Below are 15,389 nucleotides of genomic sequence, written 5' to 3' on the forward strand. Positions count from 1 at the left end.
AGGACTTTACTGTTTCTTATGAGCTGGACAATGTTTTTGTACTAAGGGCATATCATAACCCTTCTGACAGAAAATATGGTCCTACATAATTTTGATAAGGCTTCTCTTGGATAAGAACAACACAGTAACATTTACACAAAACACAATTCAGATTTGTTCCAACTTTTCATTTTATTAAGTGCTGACATTTGAAAAGTAGTTCTCTCAAAGCACAGATGTCAAACCCCAGGCATTGGATGCGGCCCTCATAAATGAGCAGCACCTGATGTTCCTTACTCCGCCTCCCACCTGTCTGTGCTTATCGGGTGTCACACAACAGACAAAACTGGTCAGGTCTTGTGCAAAAAGAGCCTGGCAGGAAGAAAAATTTGCCTACACAGTTCCCAACATAGTCCCTCTCCTATTGTGTGACTACCACATGTGCTGGTTACATGACCCAAAGACTCACATGTCAGGAAACAAGAGAAGTGGTAGTCTTTCAGCAAGTGGCAGCATTTGCAGAATACCTTCAGTACAAAACTGAAATAGGTGTTTGAGAAAAAAAAAATCTTTATTCAACACAATACAGTGCAGAGCTTGCAATATGTAATGCTATTATGCTTCTGTAAGTTAAATAAAATGGCAGGTCAAGACCCTCAATAATGACTCTTCTGAGCTATATTTAGCATCTGGCTTGGACACCCTCCATGTTTTGCAGGTAAGACAAGTGAAATGTAGTCAGAACAGCACATTAAAATTTGATGAAGAAAAGCTATAAAATGTACTATGTATATCTGAACGGCATTCCTATCCAGAAATACTGCAGGAACACAGATTTAGAAAAGTTGGTATGAGATTAAACCACTGACTACATTTCCATGTGAATGCTTTTGTATGGATTATCATTTTGTCATCCTTCATGGCTTCTGTTTTGTTGAGATGGAGGGATCTGCTGCAGACTAATGCTGCAGACTAGAAAATTTTCATGCATATCACCCAAGCAAAATAAAAGCCTCAAATTTTCACCTTGTCCATTTCAGAAATGGAAATGTTATTTTTAATTCCAAAGCAAAAAACTGGAGGAAAACAATGGTCACATTTATACTTAGCAAAACTGTGCTCTGGTACTTCCGTTTGACAACAGCTGAATGGCATTCTTAAACAGAATTCTTTCCATATTCTGAAACAGAATTCTCTACATAATCCCTGTTATCTCAGATAACTGACATGGAAATATCACTTAGGGTCCAGGCTACATCTTAAAAACCTTGTGCAATCTGACAATACCTTCATGAAATGAACAAAAGCTCTAATTTTACCTTTTTCCCCTCACTTTCTTTTCATTTGAGGACTTTGAAGTGGTTTGTAACTGAGGAAAACAAAGGAAAGGAAATCAAATCTTAATACTGCTCCTCTTTCCAACACAATAATTATATTGAATGACACAGTAACTATTCCCAAATCTAAAAATATGGTAAATTCTGTAATGAAACCCAATACAATATGCACTATTTATGCACCTGTTTACAACTTCCCTTGGTCAAAGAGATGTCATATCCCACCATTCTACCAAGGCCAGAAACAAGTAACTATACTTGCATCAGTAAACCTGATTATTCTGGGGGAATGCTCAGGGTACAGGAGACATGCTCCTTTTTCAAGTCACGTAAGACTTGGTCTCATGACTGAGATGGGTATTAGGATTTTCCCTGTTTCTTACTCACAGTGCTGGTCCTCTGTAGCTTCTAAAACAAGCACTCAAGGAAGGGGAAGGGAAGCAGGATGCAGAGTACATCATGCCTCTGGTCACTGTCAAGATCTGCTCTTTCAGAGGGCAACGGATTCAAGAGATCACCTCCATAAGAAAGACCATGCGATTGTTTTGGAAAAGCTCAGAAACAGAACAAATGTACAGTTAGAACCATGAGCAGAACTTCGTAGAAAAGGAAATTGCTCTGTATAGCTAGAATTGCTCAAAGTAAATAATCTCAAATTTATTTGTATAGATACACATATTGCATAGCAAAAATATTGACAGACTTCCCATTTTGAGACACTTTTAAATGTAGTAAATGACAGGACTGGTAGTCCTTTCCTTCCTATCTCCTTGCATAAAACTCAAGTCTACCTCCTGTGTTATTTATACATAAAGAAAAGAAAGAGCTCATAAACTATAGTGACAGTGACTGTAAGCAAAACAATTCACCAAGTGACAATGTTACCGGTGGAAGGAAGTGTGTTGAAACAGGACAGTTACACTTTCTCAATACAAAGTATTTTAAGGAGAAGTTGAAGGGAAAGCTACATGAAACTGAAATAAAATCTAAATTCCAACATCAGTGGGGATATATATTTTCTCACTCTTAAAAGCCTGAGCCTTTTTCCCTTGAAAATGTTGACAGAATACTCTTCAGAATATCTTTAAAATTGCACAGAATTTAATAATTACATAATAACTTGTTCACCTCTTGCAGTGAAGGCTGAGGAAAATTTCATTGTGGTAAAAGTGCTTAGTCAGAGGAAAGTGCTCTGAAGAAAGCAGTAGGAACTGGAAGAAAATTTTCAGCACCTGCAGTTTTTGGTTACTGGTGGGTAAAAGAAAGTAAAGTTCTGGGGGTTGCTGAAACCTTTGAGGTGAGAGCTGATCCCACAGTAATTTTTTAAGAGAGCAACCAACCACTTGCTCATTACCAGCAACGAGCAAAGCAGAAGAGTGGGATTAATTTCTGTGTTGAAATTCATATGCTTGTGTGTCATGGCTGTGTCCCAGCTCACCATTTTGAATCCAAGATTCTGCAGACATGGGAAATAAGGCTCTCTGCTAGATATGAGGAACAGTATCAAAGTGTTTTGCCCATGCCCAGGTCTGTTATTTCCTCTTCTCCTTTAACACTACTCAGCATGAGCTTTTTAACCTCATTTAGCTTCCAGAAAGCCTCATGTCATGTCATGTCAAACCACCACACCTCAAAATTTATTACAAGAATAATTCAACTCTCCACATTGCTTGCAAGACAGTTAAATTGAAAAAACAGGTTTTCAGGTTGAATTCTGGGTATTATAATCTATTTCTAGATATAAGTATTCAGGTTTCCACCTGTTCTCAGAAAACTGGGAAACAAATTGAGTTTATGACCTGTGTCCACACAAGCAGGTATCACACACAAGAAGACTTCATTCTCCATGTTTACCACAAACCCACCGAAGCTGCTGCTCTGTCTGGAGGTCAGTTAATTCATCAATGGATCTCCAGCTGCACTGACAAGCATATGCTCGTGCTCCTTTCTTCTTTATCATCTTTGCTCTTAGTTTACTGAGCTCAGGCATGTTATTCCTGCAAACAAGTGAATTCAGTTTAGGATCACGCTTTTTTTTTTTTTTTTTTTTTTTTTTTTCAGAAAAAAGATTCATGAGGCTATTTCAAATCAGAAGAGCTTTTAAGGGCACTTCTGAGTACCACAGTCATGAATAAATTTAGGGATATATTTAAATTCTCTTTTTAACACAATCCTTTCCCGAGATCATTCTCGGTCCATAGTTGCTGTGTTCTCAGATCAACTAGAGATTGATGTTTTTGTAAGCAATGTTCTCTGTTGGGTTTAGAGACCTTGTGTCAGCCTCCAGAGAAAGAGCTGGGAAGAAGACCAGGTAGAATTAATTCTCATGTGAGGAAATTATCCAAAAATTTATTTATTTTATCAAACTTACTGTAAAAATCACTATGGAGAATGGGAACAACTATAAACTTTTCATCAGGAACTGTTACTCGGGATGATTGTTAAAGTGACTGAAATGAAATGGTCATAAGAGGGAAGAATGTACATGAAACCACAAGTAATTCCAGTGCAAGCATCAACAACAACAAATGAAAAATCAGCATGGCTATGACAAAAACAAGTTGTTTCCAAAAAAACAAGTCAAAATGTAACATTTTAGCTATCTCTACCCTCAAGACCTCCTCCTCAATTACTGGACACTGAATTGCTCAAAACCAACGTGAAATAGCCCAGCTAAATAAAGAAAACCCAAAACAAGTTGGAAAAGGGAAGAATTTTTAGAAAAAGAACCCAGACAATTATTGATGGAAGGTAAATATTTAATCTTAAAGTTTGCTTCCTAAAATTCATGTTTGTCAAAAAAAATAGCTACAGATCTTGCTAAAGATTACAGATGATGTTACATGTATTTGACATTAACGCCTCCTTTTTTTGTTGTTTTTGTTTGATTTAATAATTTTAAGATCAGAGAAGCAGAATAATTTAGACTTTGGGAAAATAAAAGAATCGTACTTTTGTTTATCCTTTCCTGCTACCAAACTCATCTTAGGAGATTAGTGCAGCACTATCTTTTTAATGCTGCTTAAGTAATGGGAAAAATACGGGCATTCAAAGAGAAATACAAATTTTGAGACTGGGTGGAAAATACAGGAATAACCAAAGATATAATACTGGGAAAATAATGGAAAAGGAGCTGATATCTCCATTATTGTTCTACTCCATCTGTCATACCCCTTGCTGTCCAAGCACATACTCTGAACTCACTCACCTGTTCCATCAGTTAATAGGCACATGCAGAGAGTGTACTAAAATAAATAGGAATCCAAATTTTATGTCTGTATTAGGAGCATGCCAACTACACTACCCTTCACAAAGTGTTGGCATTGGATGTAGTTTTAGACAAACTGAAAATAAGAACTCCTTAATTTTAAGTCTTCAAAAATATTTAAAGAATTAAAATCAAAGACATCACAATGTCAGAAGAAAACAAAAATACCACCCCTCCATTTAATCAAACCTTGCTTCAAGAAAGAAATCTGTTGAGAAATAAAGCTATTTGATTTTCACCAAACATAACAGCATAATACTTGATACTGGAAAAAAGAAAATATGACTTGAAACAATCACAGTCTGTATGACTGAAGGTGTAGTGAGAAGCACATGCTGAACAGTCTACATTTATTTTGTAGGCACCCTGCAATGGCATAGCAGAGGGCAACCCATCACCATGGATTATCTGCTTATTTCAGCAATAAAGTTGCCTTTGTCCATGAAACTTAAATTCTTTTTAAAAGCAGAGAGGGAGTGATGGAAGAAGAAATGGAAATGGATAAAAACAGATTATTGCTTCCCTCTCCCCACAGACTTTTCCACCTGATCTCAAACAGGTCACACACATGTTCCTTTTTAGGTAACACAGCAGGGCTCAGGACTTTTCATCCTTCCTGTTCTTATTATGCCCCAAAGCACAGTAACACAATACTACCAAACCCATCTCAGACATACCTGAAAAAAAGATAATCACAGGACTGATCCCAGATGTAGTCATTGAAAAGTGATACACGGAAGTCACAAGCAGTACAACGTAGTTGATCACATGTTCTGGTCAGAAAAGAACAAAAAGGTCCAAGAGGTTATTACAATCAGAGAAGTACCAAGATCATAATTGTTTTAAAGTGCAGCGCTCAGTGAGAAATACTAGAAGCAACATTACCTGATCTTAATGTTTGTACATCTCTGGCACGTTCACTGTGGTATGTGATTTAACTGTACGATCAGGTATTAATTTTACAGGTTCCTAACCTCACTGAACACAAAAAATAAACTCATATTCTCTTGATATATTCTTTGGTCTTCCTCACTGGTAGAGCACCAGCATCCAAATATGCATCAAGTACATAATTACTTACTACAAAAAATCCCACAAGGAAATGCAATAATGTTCTATAGGATGTTGTGGATAAATCTTCTCCTACTAAATTCAGCTGCAGTTGCAAAGCACTCTGGCTATTTTCAGTTCAGGCTCTGGGATGATTTAAACCAGCCCACTGATTTAAGTCACATACTTGGCATCACCAGAAAGATGAAGAGAGGCAGGGAAAAATAACAATGCAGCAGCAACTTCCTTAACTACTTGTTACTGATTTTGGGAGTTTCGTATCTCATTTGCACACATTTTTCAACACTTCAAACAAACAAAAGATCTAGTGATCGACAACAGAGGACTGGAAGGGACCAGCTGACTTTAACTGCAGTTACAGGCAGCCCCTTCTTTAGATGACTATAAGGCCATGCTGTCCAGTTCAAATGCAGAACTCTGTACGACCATAGAAACACAGCCATGAATAAAAACAACGATAAAGGAAGTAGCACTTTTTTTTTTTCAGGTTTCCTACCTTTTTGAAATATTTGTTCCTATGCCAGATGGTGAAGCGCTTCCACCCAGGTACACTGGACAGCATCTACATGGATTGATTAAAAAATACTAACTTATGGCAAAACAGGTTAGAGAAGGTAGTACAATGCTTCTCCTAGCTTAAAAGCATGGTATTTATACAATAATATTTATTAAATACAGGCAAAGAATCCCAATGCTTGCAAACTACAGAATTTTAAAATTTCCATTACCAAGGTGTTCAAAGAAAAACTCTGCCAAATCACTATACCAAATATATATGGGTCTATATATTGCAGCATTTGATAAATGTGTATGTCCATAAGGCAAAGGGAGAAGTTGTTAAAAAACTTAAATAATTAATAAATTTATGATAAATAATTTTGATCACATGAAAACACATGAGCAATGCTTCAAAATTATCTCTTTATCTTTGTTTTTCTTTAAAAAGAATGTTTCTGTACTCAATGTCTTTCTTAGTTAATGTCAACACAGATTAAACAGCAGCAATATTATTAAACTGACAAGAAGTTATAATCAAGCTATGTCCAACAAGCTAAAACATTTTTCACTTACTTTTTCCCACGTGCCTGTATAACAGCACTATTTCTTTCAGGTGTGAGACTTGTGAAGTTAGACTTCAATTTCTGTTTAAAAAGGAATCAAAGAATAAAATGTGGCACTAGAACAAGGTAACAATATTCTGTTTTATTTAATAAGCAGGAGCCAGAAAATCTCAGCCATAGAAGAAGAAGATTAAGGATTTGGGAATTTTCTTGGTCAGACTTGTAAGGCCCTTTGAGACAAAAGATGCTGAAGTAACAGATAAGTGAGAACAAGGCTTCTCTTCCTGTACTGAATTTTCAGCTCTGCCTGAAGGAATTCAACGCCACATGATCACTTTGACTTTACAATCAAGACTTAGTATTTCATGTCCTCCTTTTAATAATTTTGCTTTTAAAAACAGTTTTAATTTAGGAGCCCTCTCCGTCAGTGTTTTTCAGCTTTTGTTTCATTAAAACACATCAAGAACTTATATTATTCAAAAAGATAAAGTGTCTTCGAAAAGTTTCTTATTTGCTGCACACAAAACAGTTTATTTGAATTGCAGAATATTAGAATTCTAGATCCAAAATGGGAATTCTAGGGATATAAAATGATAAAATTATACAAATTTACTGACATAATTCTCTCTCCCTCAGATATATGTATTGTGGTATACAAGTGGTTTTTGTTGGCTCAGATTTAGCCACTCTGTAAAAAATCAAGTAAAAACAAACCAAAAACAATAGCCCTAATGAAAATATGAGAATCTGCACAAGGGGTTATGAAGTATAAATACTGCTGATACTGAAATGAATATCTGTTTTCTATGTCTTCTATCATTCTGAGTATCTTAACAATGTAAATTTGTGGCTTCATCTCCATCTCCTGCTGTGAAAGAAGACAAGTCATTTGCAAAGGATACAAAATGGGGAGCAGTCCTTGCTGTGTCAGATGACTGTGCTGCCATTAAGACGGACCTCAAATGACTGCAGAAATGGGCTGAGAGGAATCTCTTCAAGTTCATCTAAGGGGAACTGCAAACTCCTGCCCCTGGGGAGGAATAACCCTTATGCACCAGAACACAGTGAGGGCCGAGCAGCCAGAAAGCAGCTTTGCAGAGAAGGCTGTGGGAGATTCAGTTGATAACAGGTCGACCGTGAGCCAGCAGTGTGCCCTTGCAGCACAGAAGGCCAACAGCACCCTGGGCTACATTAGGAGGGATGTTGCTAATACATCCAGGGAGATGATCCTTCCTCTCTACTCAGCACTGGTGAGACAAAATCACAGAATCATTTCAGCTGGAAGGGACCTTCCTCTGCTCCAAGGAGGGTCAGCTTCAGCAGCTTGCCAAGGACTGTGTCCAGCTGCGTTTTGAAGATCTCCACAGACTGAGACTCCATAACCTCTCTGTGAAGATTGTCCCCCCATGTTTGACCACACTAGCAGTAAAAAAAGTGTTTTCTTGTGCACAGGTGGAATTTCATGTGTTTCAGTGTGTGCCCATTGCCTGTTGTCCTGTCACTGGGCACTACAGAGAAGAGTCTGTCCCCTTCTTTACTACACCTATCAGGTATTTACACACACTGATAAGATTGCCCTGGAGCCCTCTCTTCTCCAGACTGAACAGTCCCAGCTTTCTCAGCCTCTCCTCATGTGAGAGATACTCCATGGGCCTTTGCTGGAGGTTCTCCAGTAGCTCCATCTTTCTCTTGTATTTGAGAGACCAGAACTGGACACAGTACTCCAGATACGACCTCATAAACATGTATGGAGCACTATGTCGAGAACAAAGGAGACGCGAACATAATGGAGTGGGCCCAGGAAAGGACCATGGAGGTGATTAAGGATCTAGACTATCTGACATATAGGTAGAGGATAAGAGAGCTCGAATTATTTAGCCTGGAGAAGATAATGGTCAAGAGAACCTTATCGAGGTATAAAAATAAGGAAGACGTAGCCAAACTCTTCTCAGTGGGGCTGACTGACAGGAGAGGCAATGGGCGCAAATTGAAGTACAAGAATTTACAGTTAAACACATGAAAAAACTTCTTGTGAGGGTGGTCAAACACTGGAAACAGGTTACTTAGAGAGGCTGCAGTCTCTATCCTTGGAGATATTCGAAAGCCATTTGGACACAGACCTGGGCAAGTGGCTCTAAGCAGCTCTGCTTAAGCAGGTGGTTGGACCAGATGTTCTCCACAGGTCCCTCTTCCAACTGCAAACCTTCTGTGATTCTGTGATATTTGACATTATGCTCTATCTTGAACTAGCATTTCCTTTAATTGCCTGTTACTGCCTAGGTAAGAATATCTCTTTATATCCCTCCTGTTCCTCACTAAAGGATTGTTGCATTTTCCTTTCTGCTTTATTTTCCAAATTTATTCTACAGTTTGTTTTAGTTAATTTTTTGCTTAAAAATTTTAGCTTATGGTGCTTTCCTTTCCTTTCTGTTGTTGTACCTGATCCATTCTGCATGTCTCCAAACTCTACTCACCAGAGGTGTTTTGGTAAAGCTGCTGTCCTTACAGATTTCATCAATAATGTCATCTAGATCTTCTTTGCTGCTGCCAGCACTCATTACCAATTTAGCTGATCTGAGAAACAAACAAATCAACCTTAATTTTTGCAGCAAAATGAACTACAGCAGTTCTAAGAATTACAAGTTAAAAACAGTTACAGCCTTTTTCCTGTAATATTTTTGTAGCATCTAAGGTAGGCCATCCAAGTCATGACTGAACAGATGTAAACTGCAGAGTGACACCTTTCAGTCCGTGTTGAATTGTCCCATCATAGGTTTTATTTTTGCTTCTTCTTTTACTTCCAACCACTTTCAACCCTATGGTAAAACTATGCTGCACTTACTGGGCAATATATTGGACAGCCCTGATTTTTCACGTTAACCTTCAGCAGCAGTAACATGAAAATGTCAAAGGGAGTTGTCTCCTCATGCTACACAACTGGAATTCCTGCCAAACTGGATGCATTTAGAAAGGTCACCTGCACTTTGCTTTCACTCAAGTGACACTCAAGTCTGCTGTTTTCTAGCTCTTTGTCAAAGAAAGAGAGGCCTGCATCAACAAATCAAGAAAAAATTAGTCCTGAGAAAGAAGAAAACTGTCCAATTTTTTAAAAGTTTGTAATTAGATTGACTAAAATTGAGTGCTCATCTAATCATTATGCAAATAACAGGGAAGTCCAGTAATGTGGCCAAATGCAGTGGACTTTCTGCACTTGCATTATTCATTGGGCTCTTCAAGATCCTGGCCTGGGTCTCTGAAATGTCTGTTGGGCAAGTGCTCAGCAGCCCACCTGTGGAGAAATCTGGGCAAGCCCCTCTGGTCCACAGACCTTCCAAAGGGAGTCTGAGATGTCTGTGAGGGTGGGGATGTAAACCTGAGTGTCAGGATGGAAACCCAAGGGTGGGTAAAGATGCCTGTGAGGGCCCGGATAGAAACCTGAGGGCAAGAAAAGACAGCTGTGAGGGCCTGGATGGAAGCCTGAGGGCAGGCAGTGGCAGGAGTGTGGCAGACTGAATGCTTGGCAGTACTGTCAGCAATGACCTTGTCAGGACCAAACCTGATGGTATTTGTAACATCACATTGAAAATTGTGGAATTTGAGGCAGACACCTGAAAGTGTAGAGTCTAAGTTAAGTGCTTATTGTAGCAGATACAGTTAATAAATATCAACAGAAGACAGAGACATGAGGGAATGGTCTGAAGCTGTGTCAGGGGAGGTTTAGGTTGGATATTAGGAAAAGGTTCTTCACCCAGAGGGTGGTTGGGAACTGGAACTGGCTCCCAAGGGAGGCAGTCACAGCACCAATCCTGCCAGAGCTCAAGAATTCTTGAACAACGCTCTAAGGCACATGGTGTAATTCCTGGGGTGTCCTGCACAGCGCCAGGAGTCGGGCTCTGGTGATCCTTGTGGGCCCCTTCCAACTCAGAATATTTTGAGATTCTGTGAAATGACTGAAGTATCAAGAGAATAAAATTTTTGATAATACTATTACTAAAGCTCTTCCTGTGCTAAATTGCGAGATTTATAGATATTTGATATGTAACATGAGGTGAGTTATAGAGCCAAGTAATCCCCAACCCTGACTTAGAAGCAAATTAGTGCAGCTTTTAACGCCATATTTAATCCGATGTTGTGGTGCTTCAAAGAGACAAAGACTGTCTGAAGTAACTCAACTCGCTGGCGCACGCCTTAGATGATTAAAAAGCAACGGCTACAGGGGACACTCGCTGACCGCCGGCCAACGTTTCGGCTCCTGACCCCGCGTGTTCTGGGTTCCTGAGGGGTCTGGCCGGACGGGGCGGGGCGGAGACTGGCTGCGCGCCACCCAGGCGGCCCCTCGCTCGGCCGGGAGGTGCGTGAGGGCGGTGGGACCGCGGCGGGGCGGCTGACCTGTCCTCCTTGGCCGCCGCAAGCTTCTCCTCGCCGCCGCCGTGCCGGCGGGACAGCCGCCTCTCCACCTCATCCAGCAGCCGGTCCAAGTCGTCCGCCATCTTGCCGCCCCCGCGGTTGCCAAGGCGTCCCCGCACCGCCCCGAGCCGGCAAGGGCGGGGCCTCCGCGCCCGGACGGTGCGGGTGCGGCTGTGGGGCTGCTGTGGAGCTCGGCCGTGGCGGGGCTCCCGCCCGGTCACTCCCACGATTTGGCAGTGAACAATGGGAGAAGAAAAGAAAAAGGCAAGCCACTCGACTCCGGCCGTAGTCGGCAGGATTCGAACCTGCGCGGGGAGACCCCAATGGATTTCTAGTCCATCGCCTTAACCACTCGGCCACGACTACGCATGCTGAAAGGAGCTTCCCCACCCTCCCATGAATACTCGCCTGAGGAGGCCCATGGGTTGGTATTTAGGGCACGTCTCTGCACGGGCGCGCGGTGAAAGGCATAGAATGGAGTTTATGCCTAACGCATCTGTCATACAGTTCACTGCGCTGCGTGTTGGTCTGTTCACAGCACAACGCAGCGGTTACGCTTTGCCAAGTCCCGCGGGAGAAGCCTGGTTCCCCCCCCCTCCTCCGTAGATTAGAAATACTTGTGGAGAGAGCGGCCCCAGACCCCTTAAAACCAGGTACGTTGCCCCGCTGAGAACCCCCATAACTCCCTGGGAAGTCGGGGCAGGCATTTTTGAGGAAAGTCCCATATAGCTGGTTCTCGCCTAGCACTGTGTTAATAAATGCATAGGTGTCAGTCACTGGTCTTCAAGGCGAGCTCTGGCCTCTTCCCTGGTCAGAGACACACCGGAGGTCAAATCTCCCGAGGTGGGCACACGGCCCATGATGTCAGTGAATGTTGTATATTATTATATTTAATTTGAAACCCAAGGAAGTGGTTTAGAGAGAGAGGTCCTGTGAAGCTAAACAGAACATTGCCATCTCCTCAGGTCAGCTGAGACAGAATGCTCAGTGATCGCACCCCCCCATTGCAAAGATGGCTCAAAATTTGTCAGCCTGTGATGAAGTGGGGTCTGCAGTCCTTGAGAGCTCCAAGCAAAGCCTCTCGGTTACAAGGTGTTTCACAATTCCTCTGGTATTTCAAGTAATGAGTTGTGAGCCCTCTCTGAATTCCCTTGTACTTAAGCTTGTATTTCATCGTTCCATTTTCCTCCCCACATATCTCAGGTCTGTTAATACCCCAGCCCGTATCGTGGCAGTGCTGCTGGGGGAGATGTGCTGGGTTGAACAGTTGTGAGCCTTCCCTGAGCTGATGTGATGGAAGAAACTAAATAGTGTTGATGCTGCTCCAGCTCTTTTAAGTGGTCCCTTGATCAGGACTCTGTGTCGTGTAGGTAAATTCAATCCAGAAGAAGTGGATTTTTGGGTGGAATTTTTACATTCATCTCTTGCAGCTGTGGAGAGTTTAAACTAATCACAATTCTCCCCGGTATGCTATCATCTTTTTAATTTGAAAAAGGATCAGGAGCCCACGGGCTTGGAAAATCTTGAAGAAACTCATGTCCTGAAATACATCATCACATGTGGAAAAGACCAGTTGCTTCATCATCTTAAAGAAGCTTAAGAATGCCGAAATCCAGTATCATTCTGGCATTCTTTCAAATGGCCTTAGAAATCTGAGTACATTCTCTTTTGACTGCAAAGCAGCTTTTTTCCCTTTCCATCAATCCTGTGGCTGTCAGTGTGTCTGTTGCAAGGTGCCAAAAATGTATGGAGTGTCTATGGCATAACAATGCCAAAGTCAGGGGTGCCTCAAGGCCTTGTCCCATGAACTAGTTGCAGCATTTGCTCAGTTGGAAAGCACTTGAAACCGAAAAGAAGAAAAAAAAGAGCACAGATCTTTAAAAATCCTTAAACTGAAAAGATTGGGTTTGTGCAGATTGCTGCCTGCTGTTTAGGTCCTTGTTGTTCAAAACTTCTGAAAGGTCTGATGCAATCAAAGAGACTTACTGGGTCAAATTGATTCCAGACTAGTCCCTGGAATCATACTGAGGTGAATCTGACATACTGGGCCTTCAGCTAAGCTGTGGCCAGGAGAAAGGAGTTAATGTTCTGCCCTGAATTTTGTCCTCTCTTAGGAAATGATTGAATTGGCTTGTGCAGATCCTGTCTCCCACTGACTGCTTGGGGCTTATATTGGTGCAAATGTAAAGGTCACTGATTGCTGAGGGCTGGAAAAGTGCAGAGAGACTATTTTTTTCTGAGGATATCTTTTTTTTTTTAATATGTACTATCTCAATATGTCCTTAGGAGGAGAGGACAGAAAGCTGAAAGGCTGTCCTAGGTGGAAGCCATCATATTCTCTCATCCTCAAGCTACTGCAAACTTTCTCAGCAGTGCTGATAAAACTGGATTTTGCCACAGCAGTGATGAGGACAAAAAAACTTCCTAGGGCAGGATGTTAATTTGCTGCTTCTGTTTTCTCTGGGAACCAAAGAGAACCTTAATTGAGGTTGACCAGAGCTTTTCTCAGCCCTCTTCTCTGAATGATGAACTCTCCAAAGCTCAGGCAATGATAGGGCTCAGCAGAGCCAGGGAATACCAAAGCTCTCATTTCCAAGTGCTACCCATTGCCAACCAGAAGGGAAATGATTGCAGGGAGGCACTCTTCTTTTGACAGGACAACAGCATGTTGCAGTCCTTTCTGCCTTCCCATCTCTTGCCCCAGAAGATGTCACACAGTGACTGCCTCTCACCAAGGTTTTCTGCTGTCTCCAGCAAATGTAGAACAGTTCAACTCCTTGCTCCCAGTCACATGATATTGCTCTAATCCCATTCCTGGTCACACTCCAGTATAATATAATTTTGAGTGACACCACACTTATTTCCTAGTAGTGGTACAATGCATCAACATGAGCAAATTGAGGCCAAATGGAGATTCTTGGCCATAATTTTAATCACTAGCAAGCATTTCTATGAATGAAATTATTCTGTGTAAAGATACCAGATTAGGAGACAACTTCTTGAAAGACTGCTTGGCATCAAAACTAGCAGTGTGTGCAAGATTCCTCATATAACACTAGTTTGTGATGTTGAGAGATAGCGTCAGATCAGAGGACAGTTTAAGCTGGAGGCTAATTTAGTCTTGGACTTCACTGCCGATCCTTCCATCAAGGGTGCCAGCTTAGAGGGTGGATTTTCAGTTTCATTTTTCTGGCCTCATCCATGAGGGGCATGAGGACCAGAGCAACATTCAGTTACTTCCAGCCTTTCCTCAAATTAATAATTTCAAGGTTATGGCATGTGAGCACCTACCACCTGTTGTCTGGGCTACGCAGTTCTATTGCAAAGGAATATATTCCTGAGAAGAGTAGGTAAGTGTCCAGAGGGACAATCTGAGCCTTTGCTGTGAGAAGTAAACATACTTTTGAATGTTTGTAGACATACTTGCTCATTTTCAAATGAGTGTGACATTGTGGTGCTTACCAAGGGAAGCAGAAGGTTTTCAGGACAGTATACAAAGCAAAAAAGTACTTGACTGGGGGCCTTTTAATGAACCTGGCATAGTCCTCAAAGCTGCTTATAGCTGTGACATTTCCATCTCCATGAGGGCATAACAAACATTGGAAAGTTGTTTCTGGAAAAAAACTGTCAGCTTGTAAGGCGGTGTACCAAGGAGATCACACTTCCAAATCAATGATAATTATGTGTAACTTAGAATAAAAATGGTGTTGCCAGGCGCTGCACAGCTTTACTGCACCTGCATTCTCTGGCACTGAGGGTGTCAGTCCCTGTAAAATTGGGCAGAAGGAGGCACACGGTGATAAAGCAGATCAGGGCAGAGGAAATAGCACAAGGTAAAAATGTTTCCATTTAAAACATAGAAAAAATAATTAGTAGTAAATATAAAATAATTAGTAGTAAATATAAAACAATTGGCCTGCCAGGAAGGATGTAGGCTGTCAGAACATGAGTAGGAAGGAGGAAGTGTCCAGCAGGGAGGACTGGGGGCTATTGTGGAAAAATCCTTCCTACTTGCTGTCTGTTGCACAGCTGTGGTGAGAGACAAACACCATGTAAAACCATCCTAGCTGAGGGAGCTGAAACCAAAGCAGCAAGTGTTCCATCACCCTTGCCAAGGCTGGAAAATATTTTTCAAGGATGATTCTCCAGAAAACTTGTGTGCTGGGAATAACTAGCCCATAAGACACAGGGTCATGGCGCGAGTATGCATGTGGGGGTGAAAACTGCTGTTTGTGAACTCCATGCTAATATCCCTCTCCTTGGCAG

General features: G+C 41.3%; 1 protein-coding gene, 1 long non-coding RNA gene and 1 other non-coding gene across 5 annotated transcripts in view; 1 reads left to right on the forward strand and 2 right to left on the reverse strand.

The window, feature by feature from the left end:
- Window positions 1-1,952: 1,952 nt before the first annotated feature.
- CFAP418 (cilia and flagella associated protein 418) lies at window positions 1,953-11,683 on the reverse strand. Of its 3 annotated transcripts, none has more exons than XM_051785318.1 (6): window positions 11,532-11,683; window positions 9,191-9,290; window positions 6,727-6,797; window positions 6,152-6,217; window positions 5,262-5,357; window positions 1,953-3,313 (listed from the first exon to the last, which is right to left on the reverse strand). In XM_051785318.1, the coding sequence occupies exons 1-6, from the start codon at window positions 11,624-11,626 to the stop codon at window positions 3,154-3,156; spliced, it is 588 nt and encodes a 195-aa protein (XP_051641278.1). In that variant the 5' UTR covers window positions 11,627-11,683; the 3' UTR covers window positions 1,953-3,153. The 3 variants fall into 3 exon arrangements, with proteins under 3 accessions (XP_051641278.1, XP_051641277.1, XP_051641279.1); XM_051785317.1 differs by lacking the exon at window positions 11,532-11,683 and adding an exon at window positions 11,106-11,242; XM_051785319.1 differs by lacking the exons at window positions 9,191-9,290; window positions 11,532-11,683 and adding an exon at window positions 7,619-7,827.
- LOC127470137 (uncharacterized) overlaps window positions 8,068-15,389 on the forward strand; it is a 64,915-nt gene continuing 57,593 nt past the window's right edge. The window contains exon 1 of the long non-coding RNA XR_007904178.1: window positions 8,068-8,630. This is a non-coding gene — a long non-coding RNA (uncharacterized LOC127470137). The remainder of the gene's footprint in view (window positions 8,631-15,389) is intronic.
- Window positions 11,408-11,489, reverse strand: TRNAS-AGA (transfer RNA serine (anticodon AGA)). Its single transcript has one exon. It is a non-coding gene; the product is annotated as a tRNA-Ser (tRNA).

This window comes from Manacus candei, unplaced genomic scaffold (genome assembly GCF_025592945.1).
Source record: "Manacus candei isolate 608988 ecotype Guabito, Panama unplaced genomic scaffold, ASM2559294v1 h1tg000019l, whole genome shotgun sequence".
Lineage (NCBI taxonomy): Eukaryota > Metazoa > Chordata > Aves > Passeriformes > Pipridae > Manacus > Manacus candei.

Excerpts from the sequence above, each read along its gene's own strand:
- CFAP418 (XM_051785317.1), bottom strand. The coding sequence starts at position 11,206 with ATGGCGGACGACTTGGACCGGCTGCTGGATGAGGTGGAGAGGCGGCTG. Across the intron at positions 6,218-6,726 it reads ATACAGGCACGTGGGAAAAA|ATGCTGTCCAGTGTACCTGG; the intron begins GTAAGTGAAAAA and ends CAATCCATGTAG. Across the intron at positions 3,314-5,261 it reads TGTGATTATCTTTTTTTCAG|GAATAACATGCCTGAGCTCA; the intron begins GTATGTCTGAGA and ends ACTTGTTTGCAG.